This window comes from Podarcis muralis, chromosome 3 (assembly GCF_964188315.1).
Source record: "Podarcis muralis chromosome 3, rPodMur119.hap1.1, whole genome shotgun sequence".
Taxonomy (NCBI): domain Eukaryota; kingdom Metazoa; phylum Chordata; class Lepidosauria; order Squamata; family Lacertidae; genus Podarcis; species Podarcis muralis.
The window spans coordinates 50,290,151-50,310,734 of record NC_135657.1 but is presented as its reverse complement, the minus strand read 5'-3'; the positions used below and the strand labels follow the sequence as shown (position 1 = coordinate 50,310,734).

Here is a 20,584-nt window from a genome sequence, read left to right as displayed (position 1 = left end):
CCTGATCCTCAAAAGAGATTTTGTTGGAGGATGAGAATAAGGAGGTATGCCACTGGGAACTAAGGGTTGAAAATCTGATGGTTGCCCAGTCCATCCATTTTAGCCAAGAAAGATAAGTATGGGCATATGCACTGCATATTAAAAAAATATTGTTACTGCCCACAGGATATAACATTCTAGATATGAAACAAATGTTCCATCAAATTACTGCAAGTAATAAACAATTCAGTCAAGTTGCAGAAACTCAGGCACCTTGGCTATAGTGCTGCATCCTTGTACGCTATGGTTGGGTACAGTCTCTTGTCTTTGGCTTCTGTCATATGCAGTAGTACAATAATAAGTATCATCCAGTTGTTTCAGTCTAGAGGTTCTTGTACCATAAAGTAACCTATTTGTTGGTGTGACACAAGTGAAGTATTTGCAGCAACTGGCAGCTAAGCATTTGGTTTATTAAGGAAATATACTACTTTATTTTGCAGTTTAACTGAATACATTTAAAATGATAAAAGCACAATTACATACAGTTTTGCTAACCACCTAACAGAAGGCACTAAATAATAATTGCATAGACTTACCGGTAATTTACAAGATTTAGCTTTCACCATAAAACACGAGAGCTTATTTACAGTATATTGACATATGGCATAACATCAATTAATGGCCACAACGGTGTTGGCTTTCTTGTTGCTAGCAGTTTGTAAGCAATGAAATTAAAGCCCTCCACCACCTTGGCCTATGGTGGAATTTGTCTCCAGTCCTCTGAAGATGCAAAATTCTGTTAATATGAATGGAATTATAAGACCCAAGACAACAACCTGAAAAAGCAGCACTATTCTGACACATTCAAAAAGTGTTGTTGGGAGAAGTGTCCCCCAGGTGATTGTCTTAATATACAGTAAACTAAGGATGAGGAGTCTGTGGCCCTCCAGAAGTTGCTGGACTTTAACTCTTGATCACTGGCAATAATGGCTGGGGCTTATGGGAGTCCAACAATATCAGGAGGACTACAAACTCTCATCTCTTAAGTACACAGAAAAAGCATATACACATATACAAAAGCTTATACTAACAAATAAATATTGCTCATCAGCGGACAATATTGAAATAAAATAAATTAGAAAAAAAGGTTATCAAATGTGCACTTTCTACTTTGAGCCTAGTTTCAAGTATATTAAAATTAAAGGTCTTCAAACAGCCCTTAGACAACAGCCCTTTAAATAGGCTGAAAATCATTTGCAATCCTCTCTTTAAAGGTAAGCTATACACAGACACACCCCAATTTCCTAAACAGATATCACTTCATATAGGAAAACCACATACAGATAGCCTGCATGATTGTGTGTGGTGAATGAATGCACAGCAGTTTCACCATTTGTACACATATTGATAAGATGATGATTGCTTCTCGCTGTTTTGCTTGCAATGGCTTCTCACTGAGTATATGCAATGTGTAAACATGGCAAAACAAGTATTTGCACAGGAACTATTGCAGTGAATCAGCTTTAAGACTGCAATTAAGCCTGGGCACACTTGCCTCGCAGTAAGTCCCACTACGGTCTTACTTCTGAGCAAACACGTAAGATTACACTGCACAAGAACAAAGCACACTATACAAAGAGGCACTTTAAAAAACAAGAACTGGTCTGTAAAACTTCAAAAACTGCATTTGTTATGCAGGGAAGAGCTCTTTTTGATTGTCATTTCAAAAGTTACGAAGAAATAAACATATAGTTGTGCATAATTGCAAATTAGGGGAAATAATATGGTCAAGGCATGTCCATTATAGTAGTGCACTTTTTATTCTAGCTATCCATCGTCCTTTAATGCTGATTCCATCTAGGTATTTCGAACAAGAAATCTTATCAGTTGGGGCCAGTTCACATCACTCCACATGTGGCAAACCATTCTTTCCCTGTCCAGATTAAAATATCAACCTGCAGTGTCCAACAGGTCAAGCCACCACCCAAATCTCAAGTTGTTTAGTATGAAAGTACAATTTACACTCAAGCTGAACTACTCACCTAACCCATTCATTATGGGCCTGGCGCAAACTGGGCTGGAAAACATGTCTAATGATAAAGCGCAATAAAAGAGCAGCAAATGAGAAGTCATCACTTAGTGGAAGTTCACACAAAGTTGCTGTCACCAAGCAATGAATATGCAAGTGATGGCTTGCACGTGTGAAACAGCCAGCACAGATCAAGCACTCGAGACTAGAAAACATGCACTTTACTTCTCAATATAAGTTGTTCACTCATTCTTCTGTGACTAGTCATTGAATGAGATACATACATGATGCATGGCGTAATTCATCCCTCAATAGAGTAAAAAAATGAGATAGAAAGAAAGATAGATAGATAGATAGATAGATAGATAGATAGATAGATAGATAGATAGATAGATGATATAGATAGATAGATAGATAGATAGATAGATAGATAGATAGATAGATAGATAGATAGATAGATAGATAGATAGATAGATGATAGATATAAACAGCCCAGAGGAGGTAAAAAAAATATAAAATCCATGACCAGCTCATTCCCATTTTGGTACATTTTGCTTCTGGTGAAATTTGAAAACTGAAAAGGCTTATTTTGAAAAGGGAGAGCCCTTGTATCTCAGGGTTGGCAACATTTCTTGCCCTCATGACTGCAGAGAGGAAAAAAGGGGTGGCAAACACTCCCAGCATGGCCTGTGCTGCCAAACAAGTTTCATACCCGCTTTCATAAGGTGTCTGTGCCACTATCATTACACTCTAATACTGAGATGAGCATAAAGCAATTACTGCTAGCATACTTTGTGCCTTTTCCTTCTGCCCTCCTGAAACATTACTTCTGTGTTCCTGGTTTAGAGCAGCTAGAAAGTCCTTGGTCAAAAGGAAAGGCCTACATAGAAGGGGTTGTTACGGGAGTCCATGTAGAAGAAAGTCTAGCATGCACAGATGCATCGTATTGACTGTCGGCAATGTCTGTAGGGGTCCCACTGTCGTACAATGGAGATCCTGAGGAAGGGGTGGTGACAGAATGAGGGAGGGTGGGATAGTGGGCCGCGGAGCTTCGTAAAAACTGGGATCCTATCCCACTGGGCATCCCACCGGACTGTGACACAGGCGAAACGGTGCTGTTGCTGACAGACCACAGGTTGGGATACTGGCTGCAAGAGAAAGAAAGAAAGAGATTTCAGAATGCAAGTTTGACTTGGGGCCCCAGTACTGCCTCATGAACAGAATGTTGAACTTGGACTCTCTCCAGTCACGTGGGCATTGCATAGCCTTGGACAGTTTATTCTTCCAGCCTCTAAGCCCCAGCTGCAAAAGTGGGGATAGAAGATGTCACACTGGGTTCCAACATCAGATAATTATGAATCCCTTCCTCCAACTTGATGGTGTATAATTCCTATATTATGCTACCGACACATTCGGCCATTCTGCAAAATGGAGAAATGTTTTTGAATTTGTTCGCTTGCACACAGTCCCTCTGGAATCCTGCTGGCAGCCATAGAACATAAAATACCTGACAGCTCTTAGAATATTTTCCCCATTTTTGGCAAATAGTATGCAGATTAGGCTCACAGCAGAATTTTAGGGTCTTCAACCGAATTGGGAAATCCTTCAAAGGGAAATAAAACCCCACCTCATCAGAGGCCCTTAAGACAAGTCCATAGGAAGGAGAAGTAGTTACATGCCCCACTCCTTAAAAAAAACTAATTGTAACTCCTTTAGCCTCCTTGCAAGTAAGGGGCAGAGAACATATTCGGGCCAGTGGGCTGGATTCCAAATACCCCAACACACACAGGCCATTTTGACAGGTGGGTGAGACACCCACCTGTTAATCACCTGACATCACAATGATGTCAATTGACTCAAAACAAAAAACCAAATCTTTTGTGGGAACAACATGGGTTTGCATGGTTTGGAGAAAATGGCCTAATGGGCCTAACTGGGATGTGTGCTGGGCCTTACTAGGCTTTCAGGCCAGAGATTTCCCACACCCAATATCAGTGTTACTTTCTCAGCAGTTTTCCTAAGGAAAAAGTCACATTCCAAATTATAGAAATTTGATGGCTTCCTTGCTCAGGGAATACAGCCTACCTGGAGCTGGTTGGTGGTCCGGTACTGTGACTCATAGGCAGCATGCTTGTTGGGGGTGGGACACCTAAACTGGACCAGTTGTCATGAGATTGGAGCATAGAGAGGCAGGCTGAAGAACTATCACCATATGCTGCTGTAAAGGAAAGCATCCGTATGAGAAGTGCAGCCCCTGTTTTCAGTGCAAATATATGCTCTAGAAATATTTATATTTATATCTGGCAGTGGGTGGGAGAGTCAAAGTGATTTGCCTTCTTCCTTTGGTTTTGTTTGTGGACTATAGATGGAATTTTGCACAGACCAGTGTTTTGATTCAAATACCTGGTTCAGCAGGTAGATGCCAAGGAAAGGACTTGACACTGGGCACAGACAGTCTCTAACTGAGTGCCAGCATTGGTGTACGTCTGTGAAATAGGCATATACTAGACTCCCACAGAGAATGAACAATAAATGATATTAATAATAGGCTGTCAATGAAAAGTAAAACAAAAATCACTTGGCTCACACACACACAAAGCATTAATAAGCAATAAGGCAGAGTGAAAAATAAATCAAATCACTGCCTGCTACTTCTTGACAACAGTCATCAAGTGCACTATGAACAGATTTTTGTCCATTCTGTATGTTCATGTTGATATTTGATCAGCCAGTTGATTTCCCACAACAGCAAACCACCAGAGGCCAGTAATAATAAATAAAAAACTTACTTGGAGAATTGGTTCTATGAGTGTATGGATTCGGATAAGGGGCAGGGCGGTGATTCCTCAGGGATGAGTACCTTTCGCAACTGTGAGCAGGGGAGAGGGAGAGAGGTGCTCCAAACTGTGGATGAGGATTGGCAGGAGGACACAGAGTCCCTGTTCCAGGAATCAGCCAGCCACCTACTGCAAGAAGAGGGGACATTTCACTAGACCAACTCATAGCAGCAAGACCTGTCCAAGATGCAGTGAGGCCTTTGTGCGCAACTGAGGTCCCAGAGCACCAAGTAACTAAATCCTTATATTTACAGAGGAGCTACAAAAATGGCATCCTTGTTATAAGTTTTCCTCCCTCCCCCAACATCCAGGCTGTATTTCAAACATCCAGGTTGCATTTCAATTATTGGTTTTAACTAGTTTCCTTTTACAACTCTGTATTTTATAATGTTGTAAGCTGCCCTGAATCCCAACTTGGGAGAAAGACAACATAATTAATTAATTAATTAATTAATTAAATTCCCTCGCTTGTGATGTCATCAAACTGTGCATTCCACTTCCAGCAAGGGTAACATCACACTAAAATACCCAAAAACTTTACACTACTGCCAGCGTTCATAGATTTCAATGGGATTTCAGAGAGCCTCTTTCAGAATTTGCGAGATGCTTGGCCTAGTGTTTGCATTTTATTCATTTAGGGCAGTGAAACTGCACTAGCTGTTCTTCTGTATTTCCAGCTCCATGGATTTCAGTTCCATGGATATAAATGCTTCCATGAGACACACAGAATGCTTTTGTTCCCTACATCAAAGATTATAGATGCAGGCCTCTGCCATTAAAAGCAATGAAGAGTTTCAGTGACAACTTCAGTGGGATATGGACTGTTTGTAAGCATAGATTTACTTTTGGTCAAGGCATTGTGCAATGTGCAAATTCTATCCTGGCTCAAGAAAGTAGTTGCCAGTGTAGGTTGGAATTTAATTAAGTTTTACTCAGAACAGACCCACTGAAATTAATGAATGTGACTAAGTTAAGTCCATTAATTTCAGTGGGTCTACGCAGAGTAAAACTTAGTTGTGAATAAATACATCCCATATTATATCACTTAATTATTCACAATCCCATTGTTCCCCATTGTGTGCTTTGGAGAAACTGGGTGCAGATTCTTCTTCTCCCTCAATGTTCAAGAAGGAGCAGGGGCAAAAAAAAAAAAAAAAAAAGGTTGAGCACTATTACACTAATGGATCTCACTATAAGAACTGTTAAAAATATACTATTGGTCTTTGTGATTAAATATACTGCACACAATTAGAAAAATGCAAAACCAGAAGATATAGGCAAAAGAAACAAAAGTAGCTATAACGTTTTGGAAAAGGGCACATTTACAAGTCAGCACTTTGACTTGCACTATATTTATTTAAAATATCCTTAGATACATAGCAAAAAAAGGTACCTGAGCAAAGGAGAACTGATTTTGGAGGCATACTATAAAATAATTTTCAGAAGAGAGCTTAGACATACATTGCGAATACCCTGACTGCTGACCATCTCCCACTTCATCCATCATGTCCTTGTGGTCACTTCTGCCAAAGAAATCATATTTTGTAGCCAAAAAAGATTAAATTCTTTGCAGAAATATGATTCATAAATGCAACTGAAAGCAGACAACAGATCTCACCTTTCTTTTGCATCAAGAAAAGCTTTTGCAAAGGGATTGTACTTAATTTTTAAAGCTGTTATCTAAAAAAAAAACAACACAAACAAAAAGTCTCAAATTGACATTTTTACACATTTTTTTCATAGTCACGCCAACATTTCTACCAACTCCCCAGGGTAGTTCATAATGGTTTCTAGTGGGAAAATGGGCTCAGAATTGAATTAACAAAACAGCAACTAAACAGCTCACACACTGCAACAGCATGCTTTGAAATCATTCTCTCCACCACAACCTCCCCCCACCCACTTTGCCTGATTTAAATGCCTGGTTTTATTATCCTGTTAAGGAAGTACATAAGAGGGGGGGTACACTAAAAACAGTTATAAAAAGTTTCAGGTTTCTGGGTAACACAACAGTGAAAAATACCTTGATGATGAATATCACGGTCACATTAAAAACAAAGTAGTTAACATCTTTTGAGTTATTAATTGAGCATACATAATATAACAGCAAAGGACTTGTATCACACCTTTATCAGTTGTTATTCAAGGAAACACAAAAAGTTAAAATTTCTTATGTGGGAAACTGCAAGTGTTGCTTGCAGAATTAACAGAAGACTGGTCAACAATTTGGTTTCAGGCTCCTTAATTGCTCATTATGCGTTTCACATAATGTAGTATTTGAAAACTTATCACTCACTGATATTTAACCATTGTGAAATCTATGTCCACACACTGTTTTGGAAATTATTTGTGCTGAAAGGGGTGTTTAGAGGCAAATACACATTTCCATCTTTGGAAATATATATATATATTATTTTATATTCACCACTTGAGGGCTTTTTATGAACTTGTTTTAAAAATTTCCTAAATAAGCAAATACATTTGGTGGGCTTGCCTTCCAACTTTTTTGGGAAATAATACTTAAGAGTTACTGCTGATCATGCAGTTTGATTAGTTGTACTACTTTGGTATCAGTTATGAAAATAACACTTTTCATAAAAAGTTGACCCAGAAACTGTAATGACAACAAATCCTGAATGTTCTCCTGAGTTTAATTGGATACTGAAAGCTAGAAATATAATAGTTAGATTAAACTTTAGCAACTGATTCAGACGCAACAGGCTAGACTGGTGGTTACTTATTACATTCTTAGAAAGAGGACACATATAAAGCAAGATTAACATTTATATAAACATACCCAAGCAACACTCTTTACCCTATTTTGGCAACTAAGCAATCACATTATTTACATTCCTTTACACTACTCTAAATGAGAAACTGTGGGGTTTTACGTTAAGGTACAGGTTAAAGTTATACAGAAACATAAAATAATATCACATATTAGTCCATGGTGAAGCTACTCTTGATATTTCAATAGTTATTTTCTCACATTAAGTAATCAAGTTTGGGATTTTCCAATACTCTTTTCAGCTGACAGGGTGGGGGGATGCAATCAAACATTTTAAAATATGGATTTTTACATCATCTCTCAATTTACAGCCTGTGAAAAGTTGTTTGACTCACGAGAACCTAGATTGCATACTGTTAACACCAAACAATCTGTTTACAGGGAGTTTTTCAAAATGAGAATGTTTGATTATGCTGTCACCTTGAAACTATTTTCTGCAATAAATATCCTCAAAATCTTGCATGTATTGAAAATCTGTGAACATTTTATTATATTTTAGCCTGATTCATTGGCTCAGCACAACACATTAAATTTGATGGTCTTAAACACATATTTTTAAAAAACAAATTCCACATAGTTCAGGGGTGGGGGATTGGAAAAAAGTCCAACATTTATTTAGAATTTTCTACAAAGGCGGCTGTAGTGTGAAGGCATAAGGTCAGAAACTACAGCAGTGTTGCTCTTCTTTGTCTGAATAAAAGGATAATTTTAACTAAACAAGCTCATTTGACATTCAACTGAAAATGCAGCAAAAGGGTTACTTTATACTAGAAGTATGAAATAAACAAGTTATATAGAATTATTTGTTCAGACCTCCATGTTATAAAGCCAACCCTTCCTTAGAGTTACAAGGGACTTTGTGGATCATCTAGTCCAATTCCCTCCAAGGCAGGAATATGCAGCTGTCCCTACTATGATTAAATATCTCTGGCTGATAGCTGCTCAAATCTTGTCTTCAAAACCTCTTTCCTTCAAACAAGGAAATACACAATACACAAATCTTACTCGGCTTAGTCTTCTTATACTTACAACATTTCTCCCAATTTACCTACCTTCCAGACACTCTGCTGCTTTTTAATTTGTCCAGTTCTCGGTGGAGATGAACAATTCTTACATCTCTTTCACAGCATCCTTTTAAATTTTTGTACACAATCAACATTTCCCACTACCACCTTAGCATCCCCTTCCTTAATGCCACAAATTTGTCCTTTGGTGCATCAGAGAAGGAAAATCCATGCAGGGCTCATCCTCGTCTTGTTCCTACCTCTTCATTTTGGTAAGCTGTCACAGCTATAAACTGGGTCTCCGGGAAAGAATGACTGGTGATCATTCGCTGAGGGCCACCAACTCTCACTATATGAATCCTAGGCTCATACTTGTGCAAGGAGTTCAACATGATCTGTCAATATAAGGAGAACAGTGGTCAGCACAGGCACAGCTGCAGAGAATGTTTGATATTACACTACTATGTGGTGTGGGTTTTTCTTAAAGGATGATAAAGAGCAATTGACTAGTTTAAATATAAAAAAATGGGGGGGGGGGGAGAGAGAGCCAAGGTTTGTATACAGCTAAGTGATACCCAGCATAAACTTACTGAAATAAATAGATGTGACTAATTTAAGTACCGGTACATTGATTTAAACAACCCTATGCAACCAAACTGTCTCAATCACTACCCTTATTTAAAATAATGGCCCAGTTCAAATGATCGTATCTCAGTTTAATAAGATGAGATATTAACCAATATTTTGCCTGTGCATACAGCCCATTCATGGGTTAAGCAATCAAACCAAGAAGCCACAGGCAAAATATTGGAGAAAGTAAACATCTGAATTAAGCATTAAGTTGGTTTAATATCCAGGATACAAAGTGAGAAAAGGCAGTAAAGACACACATGAAACTATCCTTAATGGAAATCTTAAGTTTTCCTGATGATTGGAATCTATTCTAAAGTTTCCAAAATTTGTCAGTTGTCGAGCTAGCTCTCTATCCCACAATGCGCTACAACCTACTTTCTTAGTAAAACAGCACAAGCCTACTCAGGTGAACTCTGAAGCCCCCCTACATTCAATGGGGCTTACTGTCAGGTAAGCGTGCATAGGGTTACAGTCTCAAGAGAGTTTTTTGAGGTTACATTTGTTAATCCTTCTTGTACTTGAAAGTCACACGAAGACTGGTTACTGTTATTCCAAAGTGGCAGACCAAAGACTAGAATGATCAGAGGCTAACTTTGCACTGGCTATCAACTAATTTCTGGGCTCAATTCAAAGTGCTAGTTTTGACCTTTAAAACTTTCAAATCCCATAACTCCAATACTTCAAGGATCCCCTGTCTCCACATGAACAGACCTGCACCCTGCAATTGTCATCTGAACCCTTCTCTGTGTGCTTCTCCCACGGGTGGTCTGGAGGGTAGCAACACGAGAATGCCTGGTTGCCCACGTTTCCATCTTCCACAAATTTCTACAAAGGTCTGAACTGGGCTTACATAGGTGCATAGGCATAGGGTCTCTTCAGACAAAGTTGTGGAAGTTGGAAGAGGGGACAGGCAGAAGGCCTGACCCCAATGTCCCCACACTGTGGTCACTGAACACCTGAAACTAGCTAGCAATAAATGAATGAAGGGGTAGCAATGAGTAACACTGCAGCCTGGGAACAGGGGTCAAACCATGACCCCTGATGTGAGGAGTGTTACACTTACACAGTAGCCCCACAGTTCTAGTCTATAAAATATAGACACAGAGAGACACACAGATCCTCTTTCTGGAAACTGACAAATCTCTTCAGGAGGCTCTGAAAAACTGGTAGCCACTATTCTGTGATGTAGCTAGCATCTTCTACCGCCAAATTCTAGAAACCTGTTCATATAGTGCAGAAGAAGGGGAGACGCTCCTCCAACCTCTCAGTGCTGGACGTCTGCACGTCACTGTTTTGTAAACTGGAAATGAGAATAAGGCTGTAGCCTTAAGCACGCTTAGTCGAGGTTAACTCCAAGCAAATCAGCAGCCTTCTGTCCGCAGGGTGGGGAAAACGTGCTTAGAAAGGGCGCGCGAAGGTGCTGCATTTCGTTCTTTCCCATTTCGCTTTTGAGGCGGGCAACCACATGAGGGAAGGCCGCCGCCGCCCCCCCCGGCCTCCCCGCCGAAGGGTCTTCCTCACCTGTCCGCCTCCGTTGAGCTTATTGGTGAGTTTGACCTTGCTGAAGGAAACGGGCGCCTTCATCCAGTGCGCGCCGAAGTTGGGCGAGTCCGGGTGGATGTAGACGCAGCTGGGGGCCTGCGGCTCGGGCTTGCCGCCGGGCACCCACTCGCCGTTCACGTACTTCCAGCGGTGGTTGTCGGCGGCCACGAAGTCCAGCAGGAAGGAGTACATGGCGTTGGGGTCCAGCCCGGACACGCTCGCCTTCAGCACGGGGAACATCCGCCTGCAGCAGGGAAGGAGAGGCCCGGTAAGAGGCGGGCGCGCCCTCCGGCTAGGCCTCGAGGCCCCAGGAGAGAGCGAGGAGCGGGGAAAGCCCGAGCCAAGGGAGCGCCCGGCTTCGCGGAGAGCAAGGCCTCCCTCGAGCTTCCTTTCACACAGGTTCTTCAGGCCTCAATCCTCACTCAAGCCAAATAGGTCTGATTTCACCCCAAGAGGACTAGGCTGTTGGGCTGCCGTTCCTACGCACGGCTGGAAGGAAGCCCCGTTGGGTTTTACTTCCAAGTAAACGTGCATGGGGTAAGGCTGGTCGACTCCCGCTGGCTTCCACTAAAGCTTAGTGAAATCTACGGGACGGAATCTGCCATGCAGGCTCGCCGTCCATTAGGGACCCCAAGCCGCCTTATTTTGAAAGGAAGCGCCGGCATCCGTCCAATTCCTGGCGAATAAACAGTTTTAGGGACGAGGTGCAAATGTCTTTAGGAAATTACCACGGAGGTGTAAGCAGCCCATTGCCCTCAAACTATATGGAAGCCAATTCCACTGAAACGACTTGCGATTTGCATTTTGTTCCTCATTGCCTAGGTCCTTTGATTTCACTGAAATTCAATTGCGAGTAATGTGCACGCTTGTAAACAAGAAACGGGAGAAGTTTTTGTTTATGTTATTTCTCCGATTTGGTTTTTAACGGGCTTACGGTGACATATAATAGTAGTCTTTAAGGTGCTGTTGCTGCAAAGGACTAACAAAGGCTACGCCTCTGGAAATGATTGTAAAGCGTTGGATCCAGACCTTAGTTCCCTGCTTCACATAATCGTGACTAACTTTTCACAGTGGTTTCGGTGGGACCTAGGTCAGGTAGCTTAGTTAGACTCCAACCCAGTAACCAAATACTAAACAATACCTTTGTGTAGGTTGATGGGAAATTCGCAGAATCAATAAACTGGAGGAGACAACATCACAGAGCAAATAGTCAGGGGTGGAAGGCAGTCGTTTTTAAAGACTGTCATAAAGCACTAGGGCCCAAGATCTGAAATCAGTAAAACATCTTACAGACAATAAGATGTAATGTGGTGTTGCTTTTATGTAAATATGTTTGGAGCAAGAGTATTGAAGACTCTTTTTAAAGGATTGTCTGGAACCAGTTGCTTAGGGTGATATTTAACTAGGCTTTGCTCAGGGTAGACCCACTGAAATTAATAGACATAATTGAGACATGTTCATTAATTTCAGTGAGTCTACTCAGAATAAAACTTAGCCGAAAACCATCCTTAGTTTTGCCTAGAATTCTCTGCGGGTTGAGGAAGTTTCCATTCCAAACTTACAATGCAAAACCTCCTGGTTTTGCACCTGAATTGTGGGGACCCTTTTCTGCCTTGCAGCAAACGCTCTAATGCAAATGGACGGGAGTTTGACTCACCGCAAGGTGTATTTTGCACAGGGGCAAAACGAGAGGGACGGCCGCCCAAAAGTGCGTGCAAAATTCACCTTGAAAGCGCGCCACTGCAATGATAAGTACCTACACCTAAGGAGGCTTTCCAAGAGCAGCCGCTACCTTAGAAACGAAGCTGAGCTGTCTAGGGCAAGTAATTGAAGAGTGAGGTGAATGAGAACCAAAGGCCCTCCCTGAAAAGCTCACCAGAACGGATTGCAAACTGAATTTGTATAGATCAACGGAGTAGTAGCGAGAAGGAACTATTAACGAAGCTTTAGAGGACACGGGAAAGGGCGATGGAAAAGAGAGAGGACATGTAGCAGAAGGGGAGGTGGCCAAGAGGAAGAGAAAGGCAGCCAGCAATGAGGTGTGCCCCACGGAAAACAACAACAGGAGGACACCGAGACGCGACAGCCTGGGAGGCATGTCCTCCATCCGTGATCTGAGCTACAGGAGGATTGGGAATAAATGCTATGAGTTTTTGCTCCTGTGGGGCAAGTCACTGGAAGCAGGGGGTGGATCATGTCCACCTGAGACGGTCCACCTCCACCTGCCTGCCTTTCTCCTACCTTCCGTTCTTGGTGACGATCATCTCGTTGGTGAGCTCCTTGAAGCGCAGCCACAGCTCGCTCTCCTCCAGGGTGACGCGCAGCTCCCTCTCGGTGGGGTCGCCCTTCTCGCTGCCCGCCTGCAGCTCATTCTCCACGGCGCTTAGCAGGTGATCCACCCGGTACTGCAGGCTCTTGCCGGAGCTGTCCGTGCTCGGAGAGGTCATCCTTCCTTCCCGCCCTGCCCGAGAGCCTCCTTACTGAGCTAGCTCCTCCAGGGTATCGGGATCCCACGCTCTCCACCTTGGAGAACCTGTCCAGGGTGACCCCGCTCCAAGTTGCAAATGGGGAGTGGAGTATAGACGAAGTTGCAGGGGGAGGAGGGATCCGCAGGTTGGGTGCGGAGGGGTTAATTCCACTTGACCTCTGACAGGCGCTCCTCGAAACTGCTCAAGCGGGGAGCAATTACGTGGCCCCCTATAAGTAGCTTCCTGGTGACATCACAATGCCGACAGGGGGCTCACCTGATTGGAGGACAGTCTCTTTGATGTGTCCGGCCCGCCCACCTGATTGGCTCCCTGCGGTCATATCAGAACGCTGCCCGCGCGGGGGGGAAGCCTGTGATGTTAATTGCAGCCAGTGGGATTAAACGCGGTATTTTATGTAAATTTGCCCCCAAATGTTTGCACCTCTATCAAAGCCGCCGGTGACTGGGGATGCTGCAGCCCCAGAGGAAATGGGCCATGTCAGCAAGAGCGCCATAACCGGGGAGCAGCATCCCCTTGGCCCGGCTTGGCAGCACCACCCACCCATCGGCAGATGCGCCGGGACCCTCCAGCAAAGAACAAGACGGCTTGGGGTCGAACAGTTGCGGCCAGACGTTGCCCCCACATTCAGACTCCCGTGCTTTCAAACCCTTTTCAAACTCTCATCCCCAGTGGCTCGCTGTTAAAACCACATTTCTACGCATATCAATACGATTCGATTCAAAGAGCAAGTAAACGAAGCAGGGCGGCGGTGGAAATAACAAATGCCGTCCTCTATGGTCGGCAGAGTTTCCTATTTCCATGATAATCCTATGCATGTTCGCTCGAAATATGTGCCATTGTTTCTAACGGAGCTCACTCTGAGATATATGACAAGCAACCTTAGCTGGTCTACAGCTCAGGCCTTTCCTCATTAGTAGTAGATGGGTGTTCTTCTGCCTCTTTCTGGAAAACTGAAGCCACCCTCAACCAGCGACCTGCCTCACAGGTTTTGCTCTTGGGTTTCCTTTCCTCGTTGTATATAGGACTACGAAGAGGATTGGGCTGCAAGTTGAACGTGTTTGCTGCCACTATCTCTTAGGCGTAGCATGACTGGCTGGGGTGGGCATTGGTTCCAGTCTGCTGGAGTGTGTGTGTGTGTGAAGTAGATGCCCAGAAGGGCGATATGCCTGACGTGCATAGGAGTCAACTCCTAGGAGCCGAGGTCCCTATGCCCCATGGGCGTAGCTAAAGTAAATCAATAAAAAGCTTCTGCCCCCCTAACATGAAGCCTGCCCAACTTAACATAAATCCTGGCTACGCCCATGCTTCGGAGTTGGGGGGGCCAAAATTGAGGCCCCCCCCAGTTGTTGGGGATTGCCATTCAAATAGTTTGTGTGCGGCCGCATCTTGTGATTGATTATATGGGGAGGGGCTTACCTGCCCCCCCCCCCCATATCTGAATCAAGTTGCCACCCCTGCTGCCATGTAAACTCAAGGAAGGGAAGAAGTGGACAATTTCCCACCCTTTCCTACCAATGATAGGTCGAATTATATGTTCTATTTTAACTCAGAAACAAAGTATCTGCGGCTAATTATGGTGACTTCCGCGGGCGATGGTTCCTTGAAAGCTCAGACACCGCTGGAGAGAAGAGAGACAGGGACCTGGCCGTATCCTCAAATTAATGGTGGTGGTAAAACGCAGGAGGTGGGACTGGGTCTGCTGCATCCCCGGGGGCAGAATTGTGCCTTGGGACTAACACTGGAGTAAACAGGCCTGGCTGCAACCCGAGAGAGAGAGAGAGAATGAATTTTATGTTGTGAACCGCCTGAAATTTACGGATGAAAGGCGGTATACAAATTTAATTAATGTTAAGATGAAAGGGCCAGCGTGGCATCGTGGTTAGAATGTCGCATTGGGACCTGGGAGACTGGGGTTCGAGTCCCCTCCATGTCATGATGCTCCCTGGGTGATATTGGGCCAGTCACTGCCTCTCAGCACAACCTACCCCACAGGGTTGTTGTGGGGATTAAAGGATTCATTGAGCAGGAGCAGCACCAGGTACAGCCCCTTGGAGGAAAATATGAATTACCCCCCCCCCAACTACGCCTGCGCCTGAGGAAGTGCCATAGAAAGATGTGGCCCCCAGCGCAGCGCTTTGGCCGAGCAGGGCTCCCTACTTTAGGTCGCTGCGCGGCTCCCGTTTTGCGAGAGGCTCCTTGTTTTCCATGAGGCTCCCCGATCCATTTCCTGCCCATTGTGCCCTCCCGCTCCCGCCCCACCTTCCCCGCAGAGATTCCCACAGCAGAGCCATAAAACGTCTCCCTTCCTGGAAAGCCCCGATCGCCAAGGAGCCGTCGTGGGACTCGCCCGCGCCGCAGTTCCCCTTTGTGCGCGCAGACGGCGGAAAAAACCACGACGGCAAAGGCAGCAAGAGCCCGTCGGAAAGGGGCCGCCTTGGTCGCAAGACGCAGCACATAAGGGCGCGGGGTTCCTTTTAGGCAGGCTGGACAGCAGGTCGCAACTCTGCCAGGGGCAGCGCCACCGCATTTCTTAGACATCACCGTCCATCATTCACCGGTTATTCTAATGCAAGCTTTCGGTATATGTAGATTGCATTAGATGATCGGTGTTCGCGTTACCCCAGGAACGCTTCTGGTCCTGAGCAGATAGGCAGGCAGATCCCTGCCTTGCCCCGAAGAGCTTCCAATCTTCCCATTAAGTATATACCGAGTCAAGCTTAGAAGTCTCTGGCCCCTCCATTCAGTTTAACTCATTTGGGCGAAGGAAGAAAAGAATACTATCCAACAGGGTGGGAGAGGTATTTTCCAATAATAATAATAATAATAATAATAGCCATATGGAGCAGGGGGATTGGATCGCATATGGAAATATGATAAGATAAACCAATTATCCGTGGGCAGATTTTCCCTGTCTAGCCTTTTTCCCGATGTGGTGGTGAGAGCGCCGGCTAGGAGACAGAGGTTCAAATCCCTATTTGGCAATATATTGCTGCATTGCAGGGGGTTAGACTAGATGATCCTCAAGGTCCCAACTCTGGCGTTGTATGATTCTGTGACTTTATCTCCCCTCGAAACCATGAGCCGCGCAAAGAGCGTTCAGTTCGGCTGAGTCTCGCAGGTGGCTCAGCCTTCCGAGCGGGCTGCCGCCGTGTTCCGGATGGACCAGCAGCCGCAGCCCCTTCGGCTTCTGATGCTCCGGCGGGCAGAGGAGGGACGAGAGTCCTGGCGGAGAGGCGAGAGGACCGGCTTGTGGCGCGCCAGCGTCCCATAAAGCCCCCTTGTCCTTTTCTCCTCGAAAAACTCAGGGGGGAAAGTCACGCAACTTCTAGGAACGTGAAGATCCTGAAACAACTCGGGTGAATCAATCCCATTCCGGCCATTTTCTCTGGTTCAGTAAAGCAATGTCAGTGGAAGTGGAGCTGCATAGTCCAGCTTAGTTAGTCAAGCGATCCACAGAGCAGTTTAGGCTCGGTCCTTGCCGTTAAGACCGCGATTCGATGGATGCTTAATTCTCAGTAGAGCGGATTTGGATCACAAGCGCAACCCCAGGCGCTCCTGACACCATTCCTTGGACTAGAGAGCCCCACTTGATGTCGGTGGAAATCACAGACCCATCATACCCAGGCTTACTGGGAAACAGTCCGAACTCAGTGGGACTCACAGTTCTGCGGAGGGTTGCTGGTCAAGGGGCTGAAGGAAATCCTCCTTTTTTAAAAACTCATTCCTTGAGTAGGATAGAATGTATGTATGTATGTATGTGTGGTATATTAGTATAATAAATTAATACACTCACATTATAGGGAGGAGGGGGAGGCATTAATCTCTCTGTGTGTGTATATGTATATATATATATATATGTATATATATATTATTATTATTATTATCATCATCATTCCACCTTTTCTCCAGACAGGAACTCAAAGTGGCTTAAAGATAAAATAGAATAATATAAGAAATAAACATTTCACGTATACATATATAGATGTACACACATACTATACACTCAGAGAGAGAGCGCGCGCATTAACAGACTATTGCTTATTGAGGTTTATTCAAAATACGGGTTAACTCAGAATTAAGTCCCACTGAGCTGAGTAGGACTTACTCGCTTGCAAGTGGGCTAAGGGCTGTCTTATGCTTTTTCAAATGGTTGCCTCTTCCTACAAACACGCGTCCATCTTGACCCCAACACGCAACAGAATACAGTAAACGTCCGCTTACTGCAGTTACCTTTGTTTCCAAACAAGTTTGCTTAGCATCGCAACCTAGCGACGAGAAAACGGACTGGCCGGTAAATGCTATCCTCTTGCTGGGGGGAAAAATGAATTTGGGGACACTGAGCTGAATTTATTCACAATCTATATAAAAATGTGGTATTAATAGTTCTTAACCTATGAGAGATATTTGTATCGAACCAGCAATACCGATGATACAGAAGGAAGGGAAAAACAACCAAGTCGCTTATAACACACACGCATCCCATACATAACTGTGATACGGAACACACAAGCACACTTCTACACGCGGGATGTAGTTCCACAAGTTACAGCAAAATAAGTGAGAAAGAAATTCAGTATGCTGAGAAAGTTATTAACTTGAATACGACGTCATTTCGAACTTCTAGAATTTGTGATGAGGAAGGCGCAAGTCAAGCATTCAGTCTAACGTGTGAGCAATCTAATTTGTATTGAGTTTATGCTGTAAACCGCACTTAGGTCTAGGGCGGTATACTAATTTAAATAATTAAATAAATAGCTTTGAAATGTTAAAAAAATATATTGTATGGCTTGTTCAAAGTGGAGATCTGTTTGGGCACGATCCGGGCAACACTACTCATTTGTAAATCTGTTGGCGTTCAGAGGGAAATGCTTAAACACCGGTTCAGTTTTCTTCCGTGGAGCAGCTTGCGTCGCACTTTTTGAGCAGAGAGAGATGCGCTCCGGGGCTTTTGAATTCTGAAGGATCGCGTGGCGGTGGCCGGACTCAGACCTCATTGGGCTTTCAAATCCCCCTCCATCTTCTCTCACGCCCTCCCCGCTCCTGTTTAATGCCCATCGCAAAGCGAGGCGGTGACGTTTTACTTTGCCACTAGTAAAGATTCCTTGCGGAATATTTGTTTTGTTAAGCGGAGCCGTCAATAGCTTCTCGCCAAAGAGCCCTTAGCCCCGTTCCGTAGACGGTGCTTTGCGCGCACGGTGTTTGCGCGCGAGCGAATCTTGTTGAGGTTCAGCTGCTGCTGCGCAATCCTGCGCCTGCCTATACTGCACAGGAGGAAGCCCGTTGGGTTCAATGGAGCCTACTTCTAGGACGCGGGCTCCCACACGTCTACTCAAGAGTAAGCCCCGCTAAGTTCAAGGGGGCTTCCTCCACCTAGCCCAGTGACATATAGGATTGCCGCGTTCGTGGCTTTACGCGGGGCCATAGGAGCCAACTCCTAGGGGCCGAGGTCACTTCGCACCCCCTAAAGTATTTGAGAGGTCTAGGCCCCCCAAAACTGATGGGCATTGTCAAAGGGTGTGCGTGCACCGTGTCTTGTGGTCGATTAAGGGGAGCTTACCTGCTCGCCCCCATATTTTATTCTAGTTGGCACCCCTGCTGCACCTTTGCAGCTACTTCGTCACAGGAGCGAGCCATGAAAGAATGACAGAATCAGAGCAGGGACCCCGAGGGTCATCTAGTCCAACCCACTGCAATGCAGTGCCTCGGACGGGGATCGAACCCGCGACCTTGGCATTGTCAGCAGCGCGCTCTAATCAGCTTAGCTGACCAGTCTGTTCCTGAAGAAGCCCCCGCCTCTCAGCCCCGCCCCGGCCTTTGTGATGAGGCGCCCCTGGCCCTTCTCCTCCCCATCTTTTCCCCTGAGTGATCTTAATGGCACTTTGGTTCTCAGGGAAGAAAGGCAGTTCCCCACCTTCGCAGCCTTTTCAGCAGGAGCTGCCGTGCATGACCGTTTATAGCCAAAAACTTCCTCCGGCTGTAAAGTCTCCCGATTTGGATCGCGGCTGTCCTTTCGTTACGCTAGGCGAGGGACGCGATCTGCTCTCTCGCTCTCTCCAGCCCGGCTGGGTGCCGCGCTTCCTCCGGTGCCTCCTCCTTCCCCGCTGACCAGGCTCTTTCGCTCCGAAGAATCAGATGCAGCCAGTCTGAAAGGTGCTTGGCGAGGCTGTCGGCTCTTTAGGATGCGCAAAAACCCTTGATCATCCCCTGTCAGGTGAAAGCAAGTCCTCCCTGATGTCAACAGGTGTTTGTCCAGGGCAAGGATTTACAGTACCTGACTTGTCTGTATGCCTGCGAATTTAATTAAATTTATTCTATCACATTTCTACGCCAACTTTCACTCTAAAGGAGCTCAAGGTGGGATGTACAGGGTTCACTTCCTCCCCATTTCATCCCCCCACAACAACCCTGTGAGGTAGGTCAGGCTGTGAAATGGTGACTGGCCCAAGGGAACTCATTGTGCTTTGCCAGCCAAGTGGTCCCAACACTGTCTAACCATTACATTGCACTGGCTCTCGTGGAAGGAGAGGGGCGTTTACTGCTCCATTCTGGTTATAGGCAAAAAGTGTCTGTTGTCTTTCCAAAGTCATGCTGAAACCAGTGGGACTTCTGAAATTAGCTATATAATTATCATTTTCAAATAAATAAATCTCATTTTTCATGAAGGGGTTTAGTGCAGGGTTGAGCAGACTTCCTGGGTGGCCACAGAGGTGTGTGCATGTAAGGCCGGGCACTTGCCCCCTTCAGAAACCTAACTATATTTATTTATTTTAATGCACACACACACACACACACACACACACACACACACACACACCCAGCTAGTCAGCAAGAGATTTAGAGTAAGACCTGAGTGGCTGCCAAATTCAAACTCTCTGCACTTTTTTTTTGGCAGAGAGCCTTCCTGGGCCAGCAAGCAGTTTGGGGGAATGCTGCTTGTTCCAATCTAATGATGCTTCTGCAAATCTTACAAGCTTTGGGAATCCTAAAAATGCCATGATAATACCAGCAAAGGCATTGTGGTGCCTTTTTTGTGATCAGGTGAGCTTGGGGGTGCTGCTGCACCCAGCTCTGCTTTTTGAGGGACAGGTAGCAGGGATGTGGCCCAGAATAGAAGCCAAGAGTAACCCAACAGAAGAGAAACCAAGAGTGCTGACAAGGTATGCCAGAAATGGGTAACAAACATCCTTTTACTGGGAGACAGAAACTTAATGCTACTGCTTTGATGGGTTGAAGGTTAAAAGAAAGGCACAAGGATTTTCTATATAAGGTTGCTAGAGAAAGCA

The 20,584-nt window shown here is 44.8% G+C and overlaps 1 protein-coding gene across 3 annotated transcripts; it reads right to left on the bottom strand.

Annotated features, from left to right (window-relative positions):
• Nucleotides 1-428: 428 nt before the first annotated feature.
• TBXT (T-box transcription factor T) lies at nucleotides 429-13,496 on the bottom strand. Of its 3 annotated transcripts, none has more exons than XM_028723866.2 (8): nucleotides 13,054-13,496; nucleotides 10,792-11,056; nucleotides 8,898-9,032; nucleotides 6,464-6,525; nucleotides 6,307-6,368; nucleotides 4,798-4,974; nucleotides 4,094-4,226; nucleotides 429-3,156 (listed from the first exon to the last, which is right to left on the bottom strand). In XM_028723866.2, exons 1-8 carry the CDS (start codon nucleotides 13,257-13,259, stop codon nucleotides 2,889-2,891), a joined length of 1,308 nt encoding a protein of 435 aa, XP_028579699.2. In that variant the 5' UTR covers nucleotides 13,260-13,496; the 3' UTR covers nucleotides 429-2,888. The 3 variants fall into 3 exon arrangements, with proteins under 3 accessions (XP_028579699.2, XP_028579700.2, XP_028579701.1); XM_028723867.2 differs by having other exon boundaries at nucleotides 4,094-4,223; XM_028723868.2 differs by lacking the exon at nucleotides 429-3,156 and adding an exon at nucleotides 3,168-3,310.
• Between the last annotated feature and the right edge of the window lie 7,088 nt (nucleotides 13,497-20,584).

Coding starts and splice junctions, on each gene's coding strand:
- TBXT (XM_028723866.2), bottom strand. CDS start 13,259: ATGACCTCTCCGAGCACGGACAGCTCCGGCAAGAGCCTGCAGTACCGG. Junction 9,033..10,791: donor AGCTCAACGGAGGCGGACAG/GTGAGGAAGACC, acceptor TTATATTGACAG/ATCATGTTGAACTCCTTGCA. Junction 6,526..8,897: donor CAGCTTACCAAAATGAAGAG/GTAGGAACAAGA, acceptor TTTTTTTTTTAG/ATAACAGCTTTAAAAATTAA.